The sequence below is a fragment of the Scophthalmus maximus genome, chromosome 18 (genome assembly GCF_022379125.1).
Source record: "Scophthalmus maximus strain ysfricsl-2021 chromosome 18, ASM2237912v1, whole genome shotgun sequence".
In the NCBI taxonomy this organism is placed as follows: Eukaryota; Metazoa; Chordata; class Actinopteri; order Pleuronectiformes; family Scophthalmidae; genus Scophthalmus; species Scophthalmus maximus.
The window spans coordinates 19,420,203-19,444,597 of NC_061532.1; the positions used below are offsets into that span (position 1 = coordinate 19,420,203).

The following is a 24,395-nucleotide window of genomic DNA, read 5'->3' on the forward strand; positions in this document are numbered from 1 at the left end:
AGTCTGTAATTATTCTCCCTAATCGCTGATTAACAACCTGAACGGGCCAAGAGGAATCCGGAGATGTGACTTCAGCGCATAGTTTGAGCGGAACATCACAGAGAAGGAAGGACGACGAGAGTTTATCAAGAGGTTATCTGAAACATTTATCCCCAACAAAACAAAAAAACATCAGTACTGGAAAACCATCTCTCATTATCGCTCAAATGCAAAAGTTCAAGTGTGAAATAAGCTTTTTTTTACATACAGCTACAAATATTTCAGTTTCATTTTCATTTACTGAATTTTTTTCAAAAGAATCTCTGATCTGTTGAAGACGGAATATTTCTTTTTGTCCAAGTCACAAGGTCAAATTAATTCACATGTTCCATAATAAATACAGCAAAAGGAGAAAAAATATTTGTTTAAACCATAAATGTCTCACTGAAATTCAGGGACCGCCTCCTTGTGGGCGTGGTCTACGTCACCGCGAACCAAAATGAGACCATCTGGTCTACGGTGGACTATTTCTATCTGGTGTGGGGAATGAAGGAGCCTCCGAAAACGGAACGGCCGACAGGTCCTACTTTGCTCGACACAAGAGGCCCCCCCTCGCCCAGGTCTCGTGCCCCACCGCTACATTTGATACGTGATGATGTCGGTCGTCTCTAACGGCGTCGGCACACTTACAAACTCGGAGATGGGGTCTCCGGTCATGGGAGCGTAGGCGATCCTGTACTGCCGGACCGGCCCCTCCGCGTGGTCCCATCCGATGGTGAGCGTGCTGGTGGTGGCGTCGAACACGCGCATGTTCCTGGGACCGCCGCGCGGCACTGCAACGCAAAACACCTCACATCATTAACACACGCGTGAAACTGCTGTTCGTTGACACTGTTGACATGAGGTCGTCGTGAACTCACGTGTTTTGCCGTTGCCGGTCACCGGCGATCCGTCTCCGTCGGCGTACAGAGCCGAGACGCTGATCGAGTAGGGAGTGTCCGGGATCAGGTTGTCCAGGAAGCCGTTGTGAATATTTCCTGGAACCAGGACCTTTTAACAGAGGAAAGATATACATAAATATAAATATAAATATATATACAGATACATGATCCTGACAGCCGCGGCGGGGAGACTCTGCCTCGTTCCATGTGCCTCTTCATGCATTGCAGAGAGATCTGGCAGCGATAATGTACATAATGACCTCACTGCTCATCCCATATCCAGTTGTCTCCCGCTGCCAAAGTTTCCCTCAAACACTAACAAAGGCACAGGAGGTTGGACGCCAAACAAATCACTCATTGGGTGAGTGGCCTGACGGATAAACAGTTTCTGCTGCGAAGCGGCTGGAGAGCGCGGCGGCCTGTCGTCGGCTCAGATGACTGCAGAGCATCTCCTGTCACTGGGATTATCACGGTATCCATTGCTCCGCTCTTTAGCCGGTTTGTGGGCCATAAAAATATCTGGGGCCCATTACATCAGTGGAAATATATCTGCCGTTTGAACTCAACTCTATCCTCAGCGAGAGCTTTTGTTTGGGTTAAAGCGAATCTCTTCTGGCACGACGGACCACCAAATAGGTTCTTCTGCGATGAGGTGGAGATTCACGGCTACTGGCCTGGAGTCACATCCCCATTAGCTCGCGGGTTGAGCTGAAGCTCCCAGATCCTCCTGCGTAGTTAAACGTCTTTTGAGTGGGGTTTGCATTTACTGTGGCGATCAAATGATAAAGTGCCGCAGCCACTCGAGGACGGAGGTTATTCAAGGCAAAGTGGGAGTCTGGCGACGAGCTCGTCCGTCGAACACGACGCGGCGATAAGAATCGATTGGTAGTTTGCAAATCCGGGACAAAGCTCAACCCTCTGATTGTGAACTACTGTATCCCCGACGTCCCTGGAGTTAAATCTCAATCTCCCAAAGAGGAAGTTTTTCTCATGAAGCCGAACGACTTCGGTAACACCTTAAAAACGTTATCTTCCAATGCCAACGCTCGCAGTGCAGCTCACGGACCGTCAGGCCTACAAGTCTCCAGCCTCTGTGGCTGAATGGCAGTGAATCGCTGCAGCCAGTTGTCAAAGCCGTGTGCTCATAGCGGCGGATCAATGTCCAGGGTTTGAGGACGAGATGCTCAACCATCATTTATGGGCGTCATTTTTGGTTTTCCACATAAAGGTTTACTTGTTTGACTTTGTTATTTTAGCTGTTTCTACTCATGTATCAGCACATTTGATTCTCTTGTTGGTTGAAATGCTCACAGCAGTCGACACGTCGTCAGTCTGAGCTTGATTATACTGAATCGCTCTTTAAAGAGTTGGTGAATTCGGTGAACCAAAGTAAAAAATCAAAAGGCAATCGAAGTAGATTGAAAGCGAAAAGTGAAAAAGAACTGCACAAGATAATAAACAATAAAACGCTGTTCGCTTAACAGCATCATCAAAGTCGATCGTAATCATCGCAGCAGCTCGCGGGCCAGAAGAAAACTTCCACCGCACAGTCACAGATGTGCTCGCTCGCTTCCAGGCATCAGTCACAGAGTTCAACATTTTTGTGGGGAAATAAATTTGGTCTTTTTCTAAGCCTGCAGTCCAGACATTTGCACTGGTGCGTGAAATCTGTGCTGACGGAAAGATGCAAAAATCTGACAAGTCATGATTTCCATATTACCATAATTGCTGCGGCGCGACCATCTGTGCAACATCAAAACCAACAGTGACTGAAACAAATGACCAAAACACGGACCACCTGTTTGTTTCTTTCTGTGGACTAAACCGACCCAGTGGTTTCACTGGTTTAATAATGTCACTACTCTTACTGGCCATTTATTATCAGTGTATCATCCACACTCAGTATTTACAGTAAAGCTAAAGGCCAACGAGTCCCCAGCCAAGAAGCAGGTGAGGCGCCAAGTCAAGACTAAAAAGAAGAGGAACAAAGATTCCCAGGTCAAGACCTTCAAGTCTTAGGCTGCAGGAACCAAGTTAGGTCAAGACAAGTCTCAAATAAAGTCAAGACCCGTAAGTCCAAGTGAAGAGCCAAGTCAGATTATAAAGTCTTCAGTCAGGACACAAGTCAAATCTTCAGGTTAAGTCCAAAGTCAAGATCTTCAAGTCTCAACTAGTCCAAAGTCAAAAACAAAGTCAAGACCTTCCGATCTGAAGTAAAGCCTCAAGTCAATAAAGTCAAGACCTATAAGACCCAAGTGAAGAGCCAAGTCAGATCACAAAGTCTGAAGAGTCTAATATAAAGTCTTCTGTCAGGAAACGAGTCAAGAGGCAAAACTTTGTTAAGTCCAAGTCGAGACCTACAAGTCTGAAAACAAGTCCGAGTCATAAAACTTTAAACAACCACGAACCAAATAGAATTTTGAGACAGACGTGTGTCATCTTTCTGTCTCCACCTTCTGTAACAAGGCTTTTCTTTTTATTGAGTCAAGTATAAAGTGAGTCTTGTGATCCGGGTCTACACCTTCTTCTTTGCAGTGATATCAGATTTATTATCTTTTAACAAGCAACACAATCGAGAGGTAATTATATATTTTATTTTTCCCCCCAATGTAATTTCACTTATCTCTGTCTCCTGGAGGCACGAACATCCAACAAGTTGATTCACAACACAAAAATTCATTATCTGATCCCACGAGCACGATTCTAATAACCGTCTAATAACATGTCAGGGTTTGTTATTTCTGGACCTAAATTCTTCTGCTCTAATCCCCGTGAGCCGGGACACGTGAGCTCGGAGGGGAAACCAGCTCCACCTCCACCCTCCACCCTCCACCCTCCAGGCACCTCCTCTTCCTCCACCTCCACCCTCCAGGCACCTCCTCCTCCTCCTCCTCCTCCACCTCCACCTCCACCCTCCACCCACCTCCTCAACCTCCTCCTCCTCCACCTCCACCTCCTCTCCTTCCTCCTCCTCCTCCTCCTTCCACCTCCACCTCCTCCTCCTCCTCCTCCTCCTCCTCCACCTCCTCTCCTTCCTCCTCCTCCTTCCACCTCCTCCTCCTCCACCTCCTCCTCCTCCACCTCCTCCTCCTCCTCCACCTCCTCCTCCTCCTCCATCTCCTCTCCTTCCTCCTCCTCCTCCTCCTCAACCTCCTCTCCTTCCTCCTCCTCCTCCTCCTCCTCCTCCACCTCCACCTCCTCTCCTTCCTCCACCTCCTCTCCTTCCTCCACCTCCTCTCCTTCCTCCTACTCCTCCTCCTTCCACCTCCACCTCCTCCTCCTCCTCCTCCTCCTCCTCCTCCACCTCCTCTCCTTCCTCCTCCTCCTCCTCCTTCCACCTCCTCCTCCTCCACCTCCTCCTCCTCCTCCACCTCCTCTCCTTCCTCCACCTCCTCTCCTTCCTCCTCCTCCATCTCCTCTCCTTCCTCCTCCTCCTCCTCCTCCTCAACCTCCTCTCCTTCCTCCTCCTCCTCCTCCTCCTCCTCCACCTCCTCTCCTTCCTCCACCTCCTCTACTTCCTCCTCCTCCACCTGCCCCCCGGGGACAAATTCTGCAACTAATGAGGTTTTGTGTTTGAACAGCCGAAGAGAGAGAGAGAGAGAGAGAGAGAGAGAGAGAGAGAGAGAGAGAGAGAGGGCGAGAGAGAGAGAGATCGAGAGAGAGAGAGAGAGAGAGGGCGAGAGAGAGAGAGATCGAGAGAGAGAGAGAGAGAGAGGGCGAGAGAGAGAGAGAGTCATACTCACGGACTCTGGGGCTCTGGTCCCGGTCAGGGAGGAGTACGCCACCCGGTACTGCTGCACTTGGCCCGTGGCCGGCTCCCAGCGCACGTTCAGGCTGTTGGGGGTGGGGTTGTACACCTGGATGTTCCTGGGTGGCGTGCGCGGGACTGCGGGGGAGAGGTCACAGAGGTTAAGAGAAAGTGAAGTGGGAGAGGAAGGAGGGAGGGAGTGTCGACGGGACGTGAAAAAAGGAAGCGCTCGTCTCCGAGTGTGTCTCATCTCAGCACTTGAGATCGACGGAGGTTTTTTTATTTTCAAATTCGACGACTGATTTCTCAGAAATCCAGTGAAGTTTGGGATTGAAACAGTGTCGTCTTGTGACATCTAAACATGAAATTGTCTTTTCAGAGACACAAGATCCATCAGACTCAAGCGCAGACAGTCATTTGGTACTGTACGAGGAGGCAGCACAGTCCCAAACCAGATGTGAACGTCCTCCCGCTGTTTGGAGCTTTACTCAATCAGAAGAAAACAATAGATGCAATGAGAAGAAGAAGAAATAAAAAGAAGCCTCCAAAATCATCACTCAATAGCTTCAAGAGAAGAAACCAGAGGACAGGATCTGTCAGGACGTTTTACTTCTGTGGTCCAGGAACAACACGAGCTCCGATCCTTTGGAGAGACGATGATGTAACACCGGTCTGATACTGTTTTATTCATCGTTCGGCTGCAGCAACAGAAATGATTCATCGGTTTGTTTTCGGAATGTGACAAACTCCTCCTGAGGCGAAAAACAGTCAAACTGAAAAATCAGGTCGGTAACGTCTCGCTCACACAGGACCTGCCAAAGAGTCGCTGCCTCACGGAGCCTGAGACACGAGCTCCTCAAGCCGAGGACCGCGTTCGGCTTTTTACGGTTGATGAAGACGGAGAACAACAAACAAATCCAACCGTTGGCATCTTTAAATTGACTTTGCGTTTGCTGTGAACGCAGCTTTAGGCATCACTGACAAAAGAATACATCAGCCGACATGTTGGTTTCATAATAAAAACTCCGTCGATAGAATCTGAATCTACATCCTCTATCCAACTGTAACAGTCGGGTGATGAATAACTTTTTGACGAACATGAACTTTCCACAAAATGTCCTTTAAAACACATCAGGTCATATCTGGACGACAGAACACGGAGCTCCACACTATCGTGACTCGACTTTAAAAGACATTTTCACATCGTCTCTGTTTGCTGCACTGCGGCTGTCGGAGGAATCTCACTCGCTGCGTTCAGATTTAAAAACCAGGACGAATTTTCTGCTGACGGAGACTTGTGTGGGCAGAAACAAACCCAACACGCGCACACACACACACACACACACACACACACACACACACATGAAGGATCCCGTCTGAGTCTCTTTCCTCCAGACTCGTCAGCTGCCAACAGGAGTTTTAAAGTCTCTTATTTCACCAGATCAATCACTTTGAGAAGAAGCTCCTCGGTCGACTCCTCCGCTCTCGGAGCGGGTTCAGGGCTTTTGGCTGATTGTGCAGATGACAGTAGTTTTTCCACTGACGCTCACCTGGGAGCTGGTGTTGCTGAGGACGAGGAGCAACTCGATTGCAGTTCACTTCAGGACACGGAACATTGGTCTTGTGTCAATTTAGTGTGGAGAGACGCATTAACGTGAAGCTTTTTCACTTGTGTTATCTGAGCGACCTGTGACCTTCTCCTGCTGTAGCTCATCTTCAGAGGTCATCACCTGTCACACGTCATCAAGCTGTCGACTCTCCGCTGAAAACCTCTGATACCTCTGATACCTCTGATACCTCCGATACCTCCGATACCTCCGATACATCCGATACATCCGATACCTCCGATACATCCGATACATCCGATACATCCGATACCTCCGATACCTCCGATACATCCGATACCTCCGATACCTCCGATACATCCGATACATCCGATACATCCGATACCTCCGATACCTCCGATACCTCCGATACCTCCGATACCTCCGATACCTCCGATACTTCCGATACCTCCGATACCTCCGATACCTCTGATACCTCTGATACCTCTGATACCTCTGATACCTCTGATACCTCTGATACCTCCGATACCTCCGATACCTCCGATACCTCTGATACTTCTGATACTTCTGATACCTCTGATACCTCTGATACCTCTGATACCTCTGATACCTCCGATACTTCTGATACCTCTGATACCTCTGATACCTCTGATACCTCCGATACTTCCGATACCTCCGATACCTCCGATACCTCCGATACCTCCGATACCTCCGATACGTCCGATACCTCCGCTGTCGGACGTAACAAATGCACAAGTTTGCTGTTTGCAAATATTCACTAATAAACCACAGAAGAAAAGAAGAAGGTTGTGATGGAAGTTGAGATACACTAGTTGCTTTTGCAACGAGTGTCTGCGGGTCTAGGACTCACGTGTCTTTCCCTTGTCGGACTGTCGCAGACCTTCTCCCTCGGGGTAAACCGGGACCACGGTCACGGTGTAGGGCGTGTCCGACAGCAGGCTCCTCAGGACGGTGTTGGTGGTGCCGCCCGACACCTGCTCCTGTTTACGCAGAAACACAATAAAACTTAATTAACGAAAATGACATACGACGTCTTCTTCTATTTCGTCTTCTAACAAATGTATTCTGCCATATTCTGAGTCCTGTGCGAGTCAGAGACATGACCAACACGATGTACCGACTCATCCGATAACACCTGCCCACACTGTGTCCACGTCGTGGTCTCACCATGTCCTCGGCGCCGCCGGACGCGGGGACGTAGAAGATGCGGTACTGCCGGACGTTGCCCTCCGCCGCCTCCCAGCGCACCTTCAGCGAGCTGGTGGTGGGATCGCTCACCTGCAGATTCTTCACTCCGCCCAGGGGCTCTGTCAGCGCAACACAGAGAGAGGACGCGTCAGACACGCTGCCACGTTTCCTCCGCGAGTCGGGGGATCAGAGCGGAGGCTACAAATTACACCTGAACCTTTAAGTGTTTGACCTTGTCAGAGCCAAACAGATGGGGGAGGTTTTACCTCCTCGGGCGGTTTCAGGGAGGAAAGTGACTTCACTGTGTTTTGTCTAAACATAAAGTTCAGATTCTCCAGCTGCTGCTTTGTCTCAGATATGACGGAGGGATAGAAGCTGAGGAGCTGACGATGTATCCGTCTTTATAGTCTGACCTTTCAAGCACTGATGATGTCACTTCTATGGACTAAACTAGAAAGACTTGTCACGTATCAACCGTCAAAATCCCATAAAAGACTCGTCTGATCCGTGTTGACACAAACTGGGACTAAGTTGAGGCGAAGCTCTTCGTTTACGAGCCGGATCCGAACTCACTCGTCTTTCCATTCTCCGACGTGCGCTTCCCCTCCGTGTCCGGGTAGACGGGAACCAGCGTCACTCTGTACTCGGTGTCCGGCTGCAGGTCTCGCAGAACCGCGTTCGTCGTCATCCCGGAGACCTGAGTCTGCGGAGGACAACGGGACACGTCGGTGACGGACGCTCAGCGGAAAACAAAAGGAAGATGGAACTGATCTTAGATCTTCAATCTGTTACAATGGTCGCAAGGTTTAACACTCTTCTACTTTTATTTCCCCTTGAATCACTTTAACGGTTAAAACTCGTGTTATTTCATAATGTCTACTGATTATATATAAACTGAAAATCATCTATCAACTTGTTTTTAAACTTTTGTGGCTGCAACATTTCATCAAGAGGAAATAATCTGGATATTCTGGACACATTTTTTGTTATCGTAGGATTTAACGAGAGAGCAAAACATCCAATAATCTCATGTAGGAGCTGAACACTGACGGTATTTAGTTTCATAACTCAGTGTATTTGATTATCAGAGGGGAAAATGAAAAAAAGATCTGATCTGATACCGATAAGATAATTTTCTGGTTTAATTTGGGATTGAAAACAGTTTCACCACGAGGTCCATTTAGTGGCTGTTCCGGAGCTTTTTCTGATCTTCATCAGTAAACAGACTTCGTTCTGTGTCCGTCCATGTCAGCAGAATAAAAGTCCGCCTCCTGTGGAAGATCTGAAAAAGCTCCAGAGTGGAAACTCAATACTTCACAGGTTCACCGGTCAGAGTCTGTGGGTGTAAACCGACCGTGACGTCGGCTCCTCCGGCGGCGGGGGCGTAGACGATGCGGTACTGCCTGACGTCGCCCTCGGCCGCGTCCCAGCGAACCCTCAGGGAGCTGGTGGTGGGGTCGGTCACCTGGAGGTTCTTCACTCCGCCCAGAGGCTCTGAAAGACACGAGACACGAACCACAGTCCTGAACGACGGGCGCGGGTGGAGTCGACCTCAACCGGGACGGACCGGACGCCTCGAGCTCGGGGAGGTTGTGGAGGAAACGTCCCTGTAGAAGACCTGCTGAGTGTGTTTTATGCTGCGGGGTGCACCGGACGGGTGGGCACACCACATCAAGGTCCAGAGGCACCGAGGAAGTTGACTAAACTTTCTGGCATCCGTTATTTTCTTTTGTGAGCCGCAAATTTCCATATCAACAAGGTTTTCTGCCCGTGATTAGTTCTCAGCCTTAAAGGACAAAGCTCAGGTTTGTGTTTTTTGTTGTTTTTTAGCAGATTAACTAGAATCTGACTTCACTTTATATCACAGACCGGTGATCAGACGGACTTCCTGCCTCCTGGGCGACCGCTGGTTCCACTGGACTGGACGCTCCTACAGAACAGATTTCCAGCAAAGTCGGAGGAACACGGGCCAAGAAAGATCCATTAAACGTTGGCGTGGATCAGGACAAAGGGGGCGGAGCCAGGAATGATATTATTTATGACTTTCTTGAACATTTTCCCTGATTTTCACAGAGAATCCTTCAAGTAGATTTTGGCGCAGCTTGATTGCATTAACAGACGTTTGGCGTCGAGGGGAGGAGATGGACAGAGTGACATTCATAGATTTTATGGTCCTCTGCCCTTCCTCCAGTCATTCTAATAAAAAAAACAATTTCAAATGAAAACAAAGATCCAGGGGAACAAATAACCGGGTGAACGTGAACATCAATAGGATATAATAATATAATGGGGAGTTTTTATTGCTGCATTGTTCTTTGCAATAAACAATGAAGTTGTTTGGACGTCGGCGAGTTTCACGATCACAGCTGCATGCTGGGAAATGAATCGGAGTACAAACAGAAATGTCCGTGGTTTGTTTGTCTTTGTTTGCTTTATATGGACTGTGTGTGTGTGTGTGTGTGTATTGTGTATATATTGTGTATGTATTTTGTGCATATTTAGAAATATAAATAAAATGTAGAACGTTGACTCTCAGTAACATTCCGCGTCTCGGCTCTGTCTGTTCCACGTCCACGTGACACAAACACACAAAGAGCGAGGGTCAATTTGGATTATTTGACTTCCTCTACACACACACACACACACACACACACACACAGACACACACACACACACACACACACACACACACACACACACACACACACACACACACACACACACACACACACACACACACACACACACACACACACACACACACACACACACACACACACACACACACACACACACACACACCCTCTGTTTTGTGTCCGTGTGTCCACTCACTTGTCTTCCCCTGCTCCGCCTGATGTATTCCCTCCACGTCCGGGTAGACGGGAACGACGGCCACGTCGTAGAGCGTGTCCGAGTCCAGGCTCCTCAGGACGGTGGTGGTGGTGCCGCCCGTCACTTCCTCCTGTTCCAACACACACAAAGTTTAAAAGCGCCGACAAACGACCGGATCTGACTCGTGGTGAGAAAGAGAGTCAAACGGTTTCCGCACCATTTGGACTTGTCCGTCGGGTTGAGCGGTGTAGAAGACTTTGTAGCTGCGCACGTTGCCGACCGCCGGATCCCAGCGGACTGTCAGAGAGCTGGTCGTCGGGTCGAACACCTGCAAGTTCTTCACTCCACCAAACGCATCTGAGGATTAGACGAGTGCACGATGTTAAACTGAAGGAAACTCAGAGATTCTCCCATCTGGGACATGGAAGAGGACACGGTTCAGAAGGTCCAGTGTCCCTGGAACTTTTAGACCCAGTTCTGTTTATGGCTTTTTTTCAAGGAACTTAAAGTTTCCTGCAGACCGTTGTTTACTAGGGTATCTTTCCACCTATCTATCAACCTATCTCTCATCCATCCATCTATCCAACTAACTAACTAACTATCTATCTATCTATCTATCTATCTATCCATCCATACATCATCTATCTGTCTATCTATCCATCCATCCATCTATCCATCTATCTATCCATCCATCCATCTATCTATCTATCTATCTATCTATCCATCTATCTATCTATCCATCCATCCATCTATCTATCTATCTATCCATCCATCCATCTATCCATCTATCCATCTATCCATCTATCCATCTATCTATCATCCATCCATCCATCCATCCATCTATCCATCTATCTATCCATCTATCTATCCATCTATCTATCTATCTATCTATCCATCCATCCATCCATCCATCCACCTATCCATCCATCCATCCATCCATCACATCTCAACCGACAGATGTATTTCCAGGACTCACTCGTCTTCCCGTTCTGCGACTGCGGTTTTCCCTCCATCTCGTGGTAGACGGGCACCAGTGTGACGGTGTACTCGGTGTCGGGCTCCAGGTTCTTCAGGACGGTGGAGGTGGTGGTTCCAGACACCTGGTCCTGGTCGAGGAGAGAAGAGGAGAGACAACGTCTGACAACTAGGAACTTGGAACGCTTGGAATGAGAGAGGTTTGGCGGTGTCACAGTCAAATGTGTCCTGAGCCCAGTTCTCTTGGACTCAGGTCTGGGACGGACAGTTCTGGACAGTACACTACTTCTACACATTTGTTCTGTGTCCACTTAATCTAATATTAAGTCCTAAAGTCTGCCAGTGGCCTGAGATAGTTTCACTTGTTTCTAATCTCATTTCATGATCTGGATCCTTCAGGGCGTCGTGACTGCTGCACAGAAAATCTTGGTAATGAGTCAAACTGTCACAAGTTTCCAATCGGCTGTGAGAAAATGTAGAGAGACAAGAAAATGATTTAGCTTTCATCTTGAATAACTCCATATTATTTCCAGGACACGTAAAGTGAGTTCCTGCGTGACACATGAGTGTTTTTCATCCCCACGAGTTCTGAGATAAACTTCAACTTGAGGCCAAAACTAAGATTGAGCAGTTTGCTCCCGCGGCACAATACGTGCTCTCACTTCAAAATTATATCTGTAATGCACATATTCACACAACCAACATCAGAAGTACACGACAAGAGGAAAACGTTCCGTCTGCGGTCGACGCCGGAGCAGTGAGGACGTTAACAACCTCTAAAATTGTACAGAGTAATTGTACATAATCTTTCTACATAATAATTCATGTAGGTTATTTAAACCCTTAAAATAAAGAAAAATACCAACAGTATTAATAACAGTAAACAGCGAAGGGAGAAAATATATCAAGTACTTATTAAAGTATCTTTTACAGAACTAAGGTTGTTGTATTTTTTGAAACGTTAATATTTTGTTTCTACTCTTTTCAAACAGTGGGAATCGACAATCAGATTATTCAGACCCGCGGCAGCTGCATGATCAATCACAGATTGTTATTATTTAGTCGTTCTAAGTTATTGATTTATTATTCGAAACAGCTCGCCATGAAATTAAGACTCACACTGACCACAAGTCATGGGGATGAATTTAAACTCTCCCAACAAAGCTCCAGGAGTCTGAGTTGATTTTCAAACTTTACAAGAAGAAGTGAAGCAACACTGTGGTGGAAAAGTCTGATATTCATATGTTCTATTAAACATAAGCGTCAAAGAGAAAACAGAAAAGTTATTTTAAAACGGAGGAGTTGCAGTTTAAGGAAACTAAAAACGTACCTTCTGATATTAATGTAGAAACCAACATACTGTACATTAGTCTTATTAATTAACAATGTTTTCAGTTATTGATTAGATCTGTGGTTTTGTCACCTGGTTCTGTTCCGTGTTATTTTTTTGCAACATTATTTATGTCACGTTCAGTTTGTGTTGTCAGTTTCGTGAGTTTTATAATTTGCTTTCGAGGTTCTTTACTCTAAACGCTGCACATTGAAGATGTTGACATGTGGTTCCACACAAATGGGCCCCCCCAGAGGAAATTTTTAACAATAGACTAATAAAGCAAACAAAAAAATTATAATTGTCCACGATGAGAAACAGACGCAGTTATAACAACATAAGATAAATAAGTGTCAGTCACAGAGAGAAGGAGTAAATGGAAGAAGGGAGCGCCTCCTCTAACTGCCACTGACGTCATGGTAGCTGAAGTGGTTTCAATTAAAACACACACACAGATCTGGTTTCATAACTCAGGAAGTCAGGACCGACCGCGACGCTGACCAAGGCCCGACATCTGGACCGGGATCATTTAACAGCAACATCAGGAACCTGGCGAGACGACGCTCTTACCACTTCCTGCTCTCCTCCGGCGACCGGCACCCAGATCACGATGTATTCCCGGACGCTGCCCTCGGCCGGATCCCAGCGCACGTTCAGGCTGCTGGTGGTCGGATCGGTCACCTGCAGGTTCCTGGCGAAACCCAGGGGCTCTGAGCGGAGACAACGAACAGGAAGAGGAAGTGAGAGGGTGTGTGAGAGTGTGTGAGTGTGAGAGAGAGAGAGAGAGAGAGAGTGTGTGTGTGTGTGTGTGTGTGTGTGAGTGTGTGTGTGTGTGAGAGTGTGTGTGTGTGTGAGAGTGTGTGTGTGAGTGTGTGTGTGTGTGTGTGTGTGTGTGTGTGTGTGTGTGTGTGTGTGTGTGTGTGTGTGTGTGTGTGTGTGTGTGTGTGTGTGTGTGTGTGTGTGTGTGTGTGTGTGTGAGAGTGTGTGTGTGAGAGTGTGTGTGTGTGTGAGAGTGTGTGTGTGTGTGTGTGTGTCAGTTTGTTCAGATGTTGGAGAATTCATAAATATAATTGTGGTTTTCCGTCTAACTTCACTTTGGGTTGACTCAGTTTTTAATGAGACGTTTCTGAGTTTGATGCTTTAGAATATTTTCTGCTACCAAGTGAAGAGAGTGTGAGACTGAAACCACCAATAATAATAATAATAAAAATAATAATATTTCTTTTGGTGAATAAAGAGGAACAGTAAAAAGGAGGTTCCTGGTTCCTAAAGCGAGAGAGACAAGTGGCTGCAGACAGAGATTCCAGAGGAGACTCAGTAAAAGGCCACGGAGGGAATGAAGGGAAGACGTTGTTGGCACAAGACAGAGTTTATCCATAATTATCAATTTGTCCTCTGGAAAAGGAAAAATGTACTCTCCACAATGTCTATTATCTACGGAAGAGTATTAGGGCCAGTTATAGGAATGTTTTTGACAGATCCTCGGAGGTTTTTTACGTCGACACTCACTCGTCTTGCCGCTGTCCGTCAGACTGGGTCCGTCTCCCTCGGCGTAGACCGGCACCACGGTGACGGAGTAGCTGGTGTCCGGCAGCAGCTTCTCCAGGACGGTGGAGGTGGTGCTCTCCGACACCTGCACCTGCAAGAGAAACAACCAGGTGGATTCTACCTACCAGCGCCCTAGAGCCCTGACCTCTGACCTTCAGCAAGGTGAAAGGTCAAACTTTTCCCCCAGCGAGACAGCTGGAGTTCACACAAACGACAAGTTTGCTGCAGGCGTGTGTTTCTGGTGATTATATTGTGATATTCAAAACATTTATAATTAGATTTTTCCGTGCACAAAATTAAAATATTGATTTAATTTTTTAGGGCAGATCGGTCTCTTCATTAATACGATCGTCACGTTAACATCTTTGAAAAAAAACAGTAAGTAAATAAATCATTGACAAGCATGAAAATTAAACATTAAAAGAAACAAAGTTTCATTAATTCAGTTAATTTGAATGTATAATATTTCACCGTTTTCTCCACGTAACTGTGGGAATTGACAAATTGAGGTCAAAGTGAGATTTATGCCAGGATGATGATTATTATTTACTCTTCTCCTTCCTCGACACATGGAACCACACCCCGTGTGCGGAGACAAAAGGAAACGCGAGCGGCCGACACGTCGTCAGATCTGTCGCTTCACGCCGCTTCACACTCTGAACCTCGCCGAGTGTCGGCGGGCGTCTGATGTGCAGGATTAACCTGCACTAAAGATCAGACTCACATGAGCGCACACCGCGGAAAAGGGTTTAGTGTCTATTGTGAGGCGGCGGCTCGACGGCATTATCCCGTCAAAGATAATGACTTCACTAAATCCCCGCTGAGCGCTCTGATCACCTTGTTTGTTTAAAGGCTTCGACAAGTCAAACACTCAAAGTGTCTGACGTCTCGCATTTCATTGCTGAGCAAAACCCGTCTGACCACAACTGTCTGTTTGAATTGTTTTGTCCGGATCAGATTTTTATTGTTTCTCTATAATCTCACGTTTCAGATGTGAAACACAAAACAAGTGGAACATTCAACACTTCAGCTCATCTCTTTCTGAGGCGTCTGAAACTTCTCATGACTTGTTTTAAAATGACAGTATTTAATATGGGACAGAAGTTTGTTGGTTGTGATTCTTGACTTAATTTTTCTTATCAGTACGACTCAGTTTAACTAAACTAAACCAAACTAGTCTCAACTCCAGTGAAGTTGACTCAACTTACCTCAACTCAAATTATCTTAACTGATTACTAGTTAACTAGTTACCTAACATGACTCACCTCATTTCTATCTATTCTCTGAGACTCGACTCAAGTCAACTTGAATAAACACAAGTTAACTGGACCCGACTCAAGTTAAAGTTACTCAACTCAAGTTTACTCAATGACTTCAAGTCAAATCAACTTTCCCCAGAACAAGTTTCCGTCTTCAACTTGAGCAAATTTGACTCGACTCATTTTAACTGATCCCTTATTTTAATTTCCCATGTTTGGTATTTGATCTGATACTGAATCGACAGAGATTATGGTCCACTCATGAGTTACCCAGTCACTTCAGTACCATCTTCCATGAGGAGTGATGAGATCTTACCACGATCTCCAGCCCTCCGTCTGTGGGAGCGTAGATGACTTTGTAGCCCTGAACGTTCCCGTCAGCAGGATTCCAGTTGACCGTCAGAGTGGTGATGGTCGGCCTGGTCACCTTCATGTTGTCCACTCCGCCCAGAGGCACTGAGGGCACGGGGAAGGAATCACGTTGGTTAAATCACCGTCACGCTGTCCTCGTTCAAAGCGTCTCAGAAGGTTCGTCAGGTTTCACATACGTGTCTTTCCATTCTCAGACTGGCGTTTTCCCTCCCTGGCCGGGTAAACCGGTAACACCGACACGGTGTACGGCGTGTCGGGCATCAGGTTCCTGAGGATGATGGAGGTGGTGCCCGTGGGAACTTGCTCCTGTTCACCAAGATCAGAAACGTACAGTCATTTAAATGTTTAGTTCTCATGACTAGAAAACCTCTCTGCCAACTTCGCCAAACTTGTCCGTTTTCGTCCCTGAGTCTCACCATCTCCTCTCGGCCTCCGGCGACAGGCACATAGAAAACCTTGTAGAGGCGAACGGCGCCATCGGCCGGGTCCCAGTCCACGGTCAGAGAGGTCATGGTGGGGTTGGTCACCCTCAGGTTCTTCACACCTCCCAGTGCCCCTGAACCAGAAGACACGTTGAATACACACTGAATGATTGGACAAGTCTATTGGGCCTTTTGGCGTATTTCTTATTTTCTTAGAGTTCAGTCTCACTCGTCTTTCCGTTTTCAGACATGGTCTTCCCCTCTCCATCGGCGTAGACCGGCACCAGGGACACAGTGTAGAGGGTGTCGGGCTGCAGGCTTCGCAGGATGGTGGTGGTTGTTCCAGCCGTCACTGTTTCCTGAGTTCAACAACACACGACACCGATTAGCTGCTTCCGAAGAGTTTGACTGACACTTGCACACGGTTGGTCCTACCAGTCCTACCATGCTCTCCGCTCCGCCGGCCGCAGGGACGTAGATGACTTTGTATTCCCTCACTTGGCCCTCGGCGGGTTCCCAGCGGACGTTCAGGGTGGTCATGGTCGGATTCATCACCTGCAGGTTCCTCACGCCGCCCAGAGACTCTGAGGAAACACAAACGCAGGTGATTCCACGAACTCAGTTTCCTCATCTCCTCACACAACACCTGACTACAGCCTCACTACGGCTATCGAACTTCGGCCAAAGATACTGGAATACCGTCGCCTGGCGTAGTCAGACTAATACTCAATTGCGTATTAGTCTGGGGAGGCGCTACCAACAGAACGCAGACCGAAATGTCTCCGGACGCAATTGGACAGACCTGCAACCAGTGAGAGCAACGAATCATGTGACTGAATCAAACCCTTCCTGAATCCCGTTGGAAGAACAGAACAGATCCTTTTTGAGCACGAACTCATTCAGTGCCGTGAGTCGTTCTTCTGTCGAGGTTGTTCAACACTGCAATTTCAGCAACAGCAACAGACAACAACTTCTACATGTGTATTATAGAGTTCAGTCTCACTCGTCTTTCCGTTTTCAGACATGGTCTTCCCTTCTCCATCGGCGTAGACCGGCACCAGGGACACAGTGTAGAGGGTGTCGGGCTGCAGGCTTCGCAGGACGGTGGTGGTCGTACCTGACGACACTGTTTCCTGAGTTCAACAACACACGACAGTGAGTTACTCTTCAACAGAAACTGCTGTTTTGAAATGATCACGTCTAGTTTCATCCCAAGTATCTGTGGTGGACGAACTAAAGGCTCGACGTCATCATCGTCTGACACCGTCTCCAGGTTTGACTTCCTACCATGCTCTCCGCTCCGCCGGCCGCAGGGACGTAGATGACTTTGTATTCCTTCACTCGGCCCTCGGCGGGTTCCCAGCGGACGTTCAGGGTGGTCATGGTCGGATTCATCACCTGCAGGTTCCTCACGCCGCCCAGAGACTCTGAGGAAACACAAACGCAGGTGATTCCACAAACTCAGATTCCTCCTTTCCTCCGGTTCCAAGCCCATTAGAGCAGACTTACTGGTCCTCCCGTCTGCCGTGACGTCCCTGCTGACGCTGGTGGGATACACCGCCGCCACAGAGACGGAGTACGGAGTGTTGGGCCGGAGCTTCGGCAGGACGACGCTGGTCTTCTTCCCTCCAACCTGCGTCTGTTCACAGGAAACATCGTCGGCGGTTATTCGTTTTGGGAAGAAAGATTTATCATGTCTTTGGATACAAACACGATACTCGGCTGTAGGTTACACTAGTGTTGGTTTGACAATCTTACAAATTCAAAATATCAGCAGAAGACTCTCAGAGAGATTCTTCTTTCATTTTCCGTGTCTGTGGGTGAGCACGTTGAATCATTACAGAAAGACCACCCCTAGTCTAAAGCTCCTTCTTCTTCTTCTAGACTTTAATATTTCACGACATTTAATGATACAACATAAAGCCTCAGCTCAGAACCGGGCATATAAAAGAGTCCACACCATTTTTCCTTCTTCTTTCAATTCCCAGATGGGACATCATACTACTTTTCCACTTGTTCTCCGAGCAGAGAGGGAAAACCTCTGAACTCGTCCCGTCTGGAATCATGTGAGTGATGTTGGAACAACAAGCCCCCGGGCGACGGCCTGACAGCAGACGCTCTCACATCATGTGACAGTGACGGGGGAAACCGTCCGACTCCACGTTTGGGGGGAAACGCTGTCATAACATCTCAGAGACGCAGTCAAACGTGTAACTCGCCCAGAATTCTAGTCTCCTCTCAAGTTAGATCCACTGGCCGAGTCATCGCGCAGGAATGTTGAGTTTGCCGAAGCGGGAACACCGACATGAACCAAATGTCAAAATATGACGTTTCTGTAACGAAGCGCTTTACGCCGTCTCACTGAACTCCTTCGCAACGAAATCCAAGTCTTCCCTCGTTTATTGATTTTAATGACTAAATTTCAACTGAACCGTTTATTCTTTTATTATCAATAACAAATACTTATAGTTAAATCAGCTGAAATCACTACATGTAAACCTTATATTTATCTTAAGATCTATCTACGTATCTATTATCTATCTCTCTATCTATCTACTATCTATCTCTCTACCTATCTATCCATTTATCCATCTATCTATCTACATATCTATCTATCTATCTATATATCTATCTATCTACGTATCTATCTATCTACATATCTATCTATCTACATATCTATCTATCTACATATCTATCTATCTATCTATATATCTATCTACATATCTATCTATCTACATATCTATCTATCTACATATCTATCTATCTATCTATATATATATCTACATATCTATCTATCTACATATCTATCTATCTATATATCTATCTACATATCTATCTATCTACATATCTATCTATCTACATATCTATCTATCTACATATCTACATATCTATCTATCTACATATCTACATATCTATCTATCTACATATCTATCTATCTACATATCTATCTATCTACATATCTACATATCTATCTATCTACATATCTATCTATCTACATATCTATCTATCTACATATCTATCTGCGTATCTATCCATGTATCCCTGAAAGTGAAGAAGATTTTCACACAGTGTCAAAACCAAACTTTAACTTTACAAACTGTGCTATGAAGAATTAGCACTGAAGTACATTTGACTGCTGATGCTTCTATTGGAATAAATTAGAATTTCAGGATTTTACTTGTAGGTTTTTGTTTTCCTTGGTTCTTCAGTAGAGGACTCACTCTCTGTACTTCCACCGGTGACTATGCAGAGGAAACATCTATATTGTGACAGATTTATTTCCTCTCTGTTGCGGCGAGTCTTACTTTAAAGTATCTATGACATAAAAAGACCAAATGTCTCTTTTGGGGATCTCCTGCAGAGCGAGAGAGAGAAAGTTTCCCATCAACAGTCGGTAACTGATTTCTTTCTGTGTCTGGTTCAGGGCTCGTTCTGAGTGAAAATTTCTGACACATTTAAAGCTGCACGTCGCATTAGGACATTCATCGATTTGTCACCGAGCGGCCTGGAGACGTTCCCGTCGGTCAGAAGCAGCAGCGCCGGGAAACCGCCGCACCCCAACAACAGAACAGAACCTCGGAACATACTCGGAACATACTCCCTAATAACGGGTCAGGTCGCGTCGCTCCTCCCTCTCTCTCTCCCCACACACGGGGTATCCAGTCGCTTTCTGGTAAACCCCAAATCGCCAGAGCAACCCCTGAACTGAAGCCAGTTTGGGTGTAAAACCTTAAATAAACATTTCAGAAATCTCTGAAGTCTGAACTCTATTGTTCAGCGTCTGTGGCGCAGATCCAGCTCGTCTCTCGATGGAATGATGAGCCAAGTGGTGTGTGTGTGTGTGTGTGTGTGGCTCTGTGTGTGTGTGTGTGTGTGTGTGGCTGTGTGTGTGTGTGTGTGTGTGTGAGTGTGTGTGGCTCTGTGTGTGTGTGTGTGTGTGTGTGTGTGTGGATCTGTGTGTGTGGATCTGTGTGTGTGTGTGGATCTGTGTGTGTGGATCTGTGTGTGTGTGTGGATCTGTGTGTGTGTAGTTCATGTCGATTCAGCCCCTTGAGGCACATTTATCGTATTTAGTTTAACAGCTGAAAAATACATAACACTGAAAAATGACCTGTTGGGGTTAAACAGATATACTGCAGTTTAATTTTCCATGAGGCTCAGCAGACGGAAAATAAATCCCACACTGGTCTAAAAAAAATGTAGCACAATACTGAAGTGTATCTCATATCTACGGAAGAGTCTTAGGGCCAGGCATGAGGGGAAAATGAGGGTGGATTTATTTATTTATTTAACATTTCCAGAATAAGATCGAAATGTTAAGAATAAAGTTAAAATACAAGAAAAGACGAAATGTCCCTAAACGTCCGCGTCGTGGTTCCAGTTCAGCTGTGTCACATCCACGTTAACTAGCGTTAGCAAAGCTACGCTAGCTTCGCTAACTGCGAGCCTCTCAAAATTCACTCACGGTTGTTTGCAGTTGAACGTTATCGTGTCGGGACACACGTCGACGTTCACGTGCAAACACCCGTTGTCACCGCATCGTTTCTTCCAGATTCAGCCTGTCAATAATAATATCACATCTTTACAACTTGGTTAGCAGCTAGCGTTAGCAACTAGCAAACTGGCTAGTGAAACCTCAACATCCGGTTGTTTGGTGCTGGTGGAAAGTGCTTCCGGGTCACAATGCTCGACTTTATTCTTGAAATAGTATTTCAATTTTATTCTCAACATTTTGTCTTTATTCTCGTCTTTATTTTTTATATGCCTGGCCCTAATCCTCTTCCGTACATATCTGACTTTAATGGCTAAAATACATTTGTAAACCATTTCCAAAAAAGACTTAATAGTTTATTTAGTTACTAAAATAAAATGCCCTCTGCATTTTGCAGACTTATATATTTACCTTTTTTTTTTTTAGAGTAACATTTTACTTTAGTTTACTTTTACTGGCAACACATTTTTTTTAACGCACTTATGCTGATGACACCCCTGTATTGTTATCCAATAACATGCTTTATAAAAACAGTGTAAATCAGGCAGTGGACGCACCGTGAGAGGCTCGCCTCCAGCGACGGGTTTGTAGGTGATCTTGTAGTTCTGGACGTTGCCGGGGGCGTGCTCCCACTTGGCCGTCAGCGAGGAGGTGGTGGCGTTGATGACCCTCAAGTTGCGAGGAGGCTCCGGAGCAACTGGCAGCAAACAGACACACCCGGTAAGATAAACGGTAACATTGGGTGATCCGATGATGATGGTGAGGATGAGGATGATGAGGACGCTCCCACAGTCTCGACAGCTCGTGGTTGAAAGCGAAGGTGGCGATGGTCAAATCAGCAGCAGCAGTTCAATGAAGCTGTTAAGAGCAGGACTGCAGTTCAGTAACTTCTCATTCAAATGATTCAACTGTTCAGCCAGTTAATATCAAAGCAATTAACATTAGGGTCAATACATTTTGAGATCAATGCCTTGTATTCATAATATATTTTCGGATTATATCCAATTTATGGGGGCCCTAAAACATCATTTAGGGATTAGGAATATATAAAAAAATAAATTAAAACACATTTAAGGCAGACACTTTAACTAAATAAATTTGGGGAATTTTATACCAAATATGGAGATGACATCAAATGAATTTGAATAAATGACATAGGACTTCAAATTAGGGGAAGAAAGTTTCCTCAGAAAAAAAAATTAGAATTTTATATTAAAGTGAATGAGAAGTTTACCGACCTCCAACCCTGCAGCAGAACCACTGTTCAACAATGCAACAAGACATGCGACAACATTGACTCGATGGCTGAGGTGAACGCTGATGAAGGATGACATGACAAAATGACGTTACGATGCCAGATGAATTTGCGCTGTGACAACACAAGTATTATGATGACAAGATGGTGGAAGATGGGACAAGATGGTTCACGGTGACATTAAAACAGTCAAGTCACGATGATGGAGGTCTGTGGAGGACGACATGTTACTGGACACTTTTCACACTTTTTCTTTTTTTGCATTTGAAAGCTCTGGATCCACGTTCACACCACAATCTTCTACACGCCTTGGGTGAAGCGAGTGAAGGTTTTTAAAATGGACTCATTTATCCGTGCCACCTGATGGAAACACGTAGAGATGAGACAGAACTCGACTCATCCCAAAGACCATGTTTGTGCGTAAGATGCTACTTGGAAGAAAATAGTCTAGTCTTGATAACTGTGTTTTTTTTAGACGTTCAATGTTGTGGCATTACACCTCATAATTCTTTTTGGAGCACATATTGCTTCTAATCCAATTTTGCAACCAACAGAACAAGATGGTTGCAGTAGCTGGCGCGCAGACTAGTGGCCAAGTGCGGTCAAGCAGCACACTGCAGGGCGTGTTCATCTACCGCTGCACCACGTCCCAGAGAAATCAAAACAGAAACCAAACACAGAAATGAGGTTTCTCCTTGTGTTGTGAACGCGCAGCGAGCCGCTACAATGCACACACATGCAGTTAGGAAAGAACAAGTGCGCGCTCCCATCCACACTGTCCCTGGTCGTCCACGTTACCGTTCCACACAAACGCATGAACATTGCAATGAAAAGGAACCCGTCCTTCTCACATGACATACCGTCGGGATCCTTTAACACTAGAAAGAGACGTTGAGAGAACAACAATGTTATTTAAAAGGTGAGAAACATCTGTGGTGTAATATACGGAGCTGGGATGGCGACTGGGTCGGCGGTGGGTGTCTTACGCGTGCGCTCGCTTCCCATGAGGTCTTCGCTCTCCGACTCGTCGGGGTAGATGGCGGTGACCGTCACGTCGTACAGGGTCAGGGGGTCCAAGTTGGGCAGGACGTGGGAGGTCTCATCGCTGTTCAGGATGGCCTGGCGACGGACACGGACAGAAGGACAGTCAGCAATGAACAAACACTGAACCTGAGACGCACTCTTCTATGATCCTGGATAAGAAATAACATGGGATTTCCAAATGCGGATCATTTGAATCCAGATCAATAACTGTTCATCTGGAGAACAGTGAAAACACTCAGACGAGTCTTGACATGACATGACTTCTTTTTCCTTGGACCTCTGGTTGAATTCACAGATCTTGCACTCACATGTACGTTGGCTGGGGAGACAAAACACAACCTTGGCGGGACGAAGCGCAGCAGGAAGAAGAACAAAGAGCATTGTTGTAGCTTCAGCTGAGATGAGATGTTTCTACTTAAGTCTTGGCAGAACACAATGACTAAGTTTTGTGAGGCATGGCAGTTTTAAGGGATCTGTGAAACCACAGAGGGTAATTCAAGAAATCTTGAAGAAATATCTGAGAACAAAGCCAACTGCAGTTTCACAGCCGTAACTCCGAGGGGTCGGAGGCGAACAGGTTTGAATCTGGACAGGTGAGCTTGACTGTTCTGTAGCTGAACTCGAGCTTAACTTGTGTTTGAGTTCCGCTTCCAGTTTGAAATCACAGGAAGGAAAACACAATGTCGCGCTGCTGCGGGGAATAGTCTCCTGCGCTGGTTTGATACCGTGCGGACGAACTGAAACCAGATGTTCACCGTCACCGCCGACGGACGGTGCGGCACGGACAAAGCTCATTTTCATATTTCAAGAGAAAAGACTTACTAACCTGACTAATGAGAGGAATCCAGACATCCAGATCCGATGTCACCTGACCTCTGTGAAGTCTAGTCGTTTATAATGCACATGGTTTATTATATTTAAAGAAATTCACGCGTTGAATAAGTCCAACAGGAACATTCTGTTTCTTTCATGTGTCTTTGTCCAAACTCAATGAAGTTTATGACTCAACATTTTGCGATAACGCCTCTGATTTATGTGCAACTTCACAGGAGCATGACTGAAAATGTAGAAGCTCAAGGATTCGATTCGTTATCTGAACACTGACTGAGACTTCTCGAGACTTTGTCCCAGAAAAACAAAACAACTTGTTCTCAGGAAAATGATCAAAGCTCGAGTCGGCTGCAGAAACAGAAACGCATGCAAACGCTCTGCTACGGTGACGAATGAACGATAAAGCAAATAAACTGAAAACTACATTGTAAATGGTTATTTTTCTTTCAAATACAATTTTACAATTCAGCAGCCGAAGTCTGCCGGAGCTTCCCGACAATTCTCGAACACAACAACAAGGTTCACTGGGACGGATTATTGTTCGTGATGCAAGTGATCTGAACTGAGCGGAGTGGAAAATGGGAAATCAACCA

The 24,395-nt window shown here is 46.1% G+C and overlaps 1 protein-coding gene and 1 long non-coding RNA gene across 6 annotated transcripts in view; one reads left to right on the forward strand and one right to left on the reverse strand.

The window, feature by feature from the left end:
• Window positions 1-24,395, reverse strand: part of col12a1b (collagen, type XII, alpha 1b) — a 98,133-nt gene that overhangs the window by 30,067 nt on the left and 43,671 nt on the right. For 3 of the 5 annotated variants that reach the window (XM_047328578.1, XM_047328582.1, XM_047328580.1), the window contains 23 exons: window positions 22,914-23,046; window positions 22,788-22,805; window positions 21,230-21,369; window positions 17,690-17,819; window positions 17,468-17,607; window positions 17,184-17,313; window positions 16,625-16,764; window positions 16,410-16,539; window positions 16,175-16,314; window positions 15,935-16,064; window positions 15,703-15,842; window positions 14,089-14,218; window positions 13,150-13,289; window positions 11,251-11,380; window positions 10,492-10,631; window positions 10,275-10,404; window positions 8,797-8,936; window positions 8,016-8,145; window positions 7,422-7,561; window positions 7,105-7,234; window positions 4,664-4,806; window positions 900-1,029; window positions 670-812 (listed from right to left, as the gene is read on the reverse strand). In XM_047328578.1, the coding sequence (XP_047184534.1) occupies window positions 670-812; window positions 900-1,029; window positions 4,664-4,806; window positions 7,105-7,234; window positions 7,422-7,561; window positions 8,016-8,145; window positions 8,797-8,936; window positions 10,275-10,404; window positions 10,492-10,631; window positions 11,251-11,380; window positions 13,150-13,289; window positions 14,089-14,218; window positions 15,703-15,842; window positions 15,935-16,064; window positions 16,175-16,314; window positions 16,410-16,539; window positions 16,625-16,764; window positions 17,184-17,313; window positions 17,468-17,607; window positions 17,690-17,819; window positions 21,230-21,369; window positions 22,788-22,805; window positions 22,914-23,046 (2,997 nt within the window). The remainder of the gene's footprint in view (window positions 1-669; window positions 813-899; window positions 1,030-4,663; window positions 4,807-7,104; window positions 7,235-7,421; window positions 7,562-8,015; window positions 8,146-8,796; window positions 8,937-10,274; window positions 10,405-10,491; window positions 10,632-11,250; window positions 11,381-13,149; window positions 13,290-14,088; window positions 14,219-15,702; window positions 15,843-15,934; window positions 16,065-16,174; window positions 16,315-16,409; window positions 16,540-16,624; window positions 16,765-17,183; window positions 17,314-17,467; window positions 17,608-17,689; window positions 17,820-21,229; window positions 21,370-22,787; window positions 22,806-22,913; window positions 23,047-24,395) is intronic. The other 2 variants (XM_047328579.1, XM_047328581.1) reach the window with 2 other exon arrangements.
• On the forward strand, window positions 8,940-9,495 carry LOC118290020. Its single transcript, XR_004786317.1, has 2 exons — window positions 8,940-9,118; window positions 9,310-9,495. It is a non-coding gene; the product is annotated as an uncharacterized LOC118290020 (long non-coding RNA).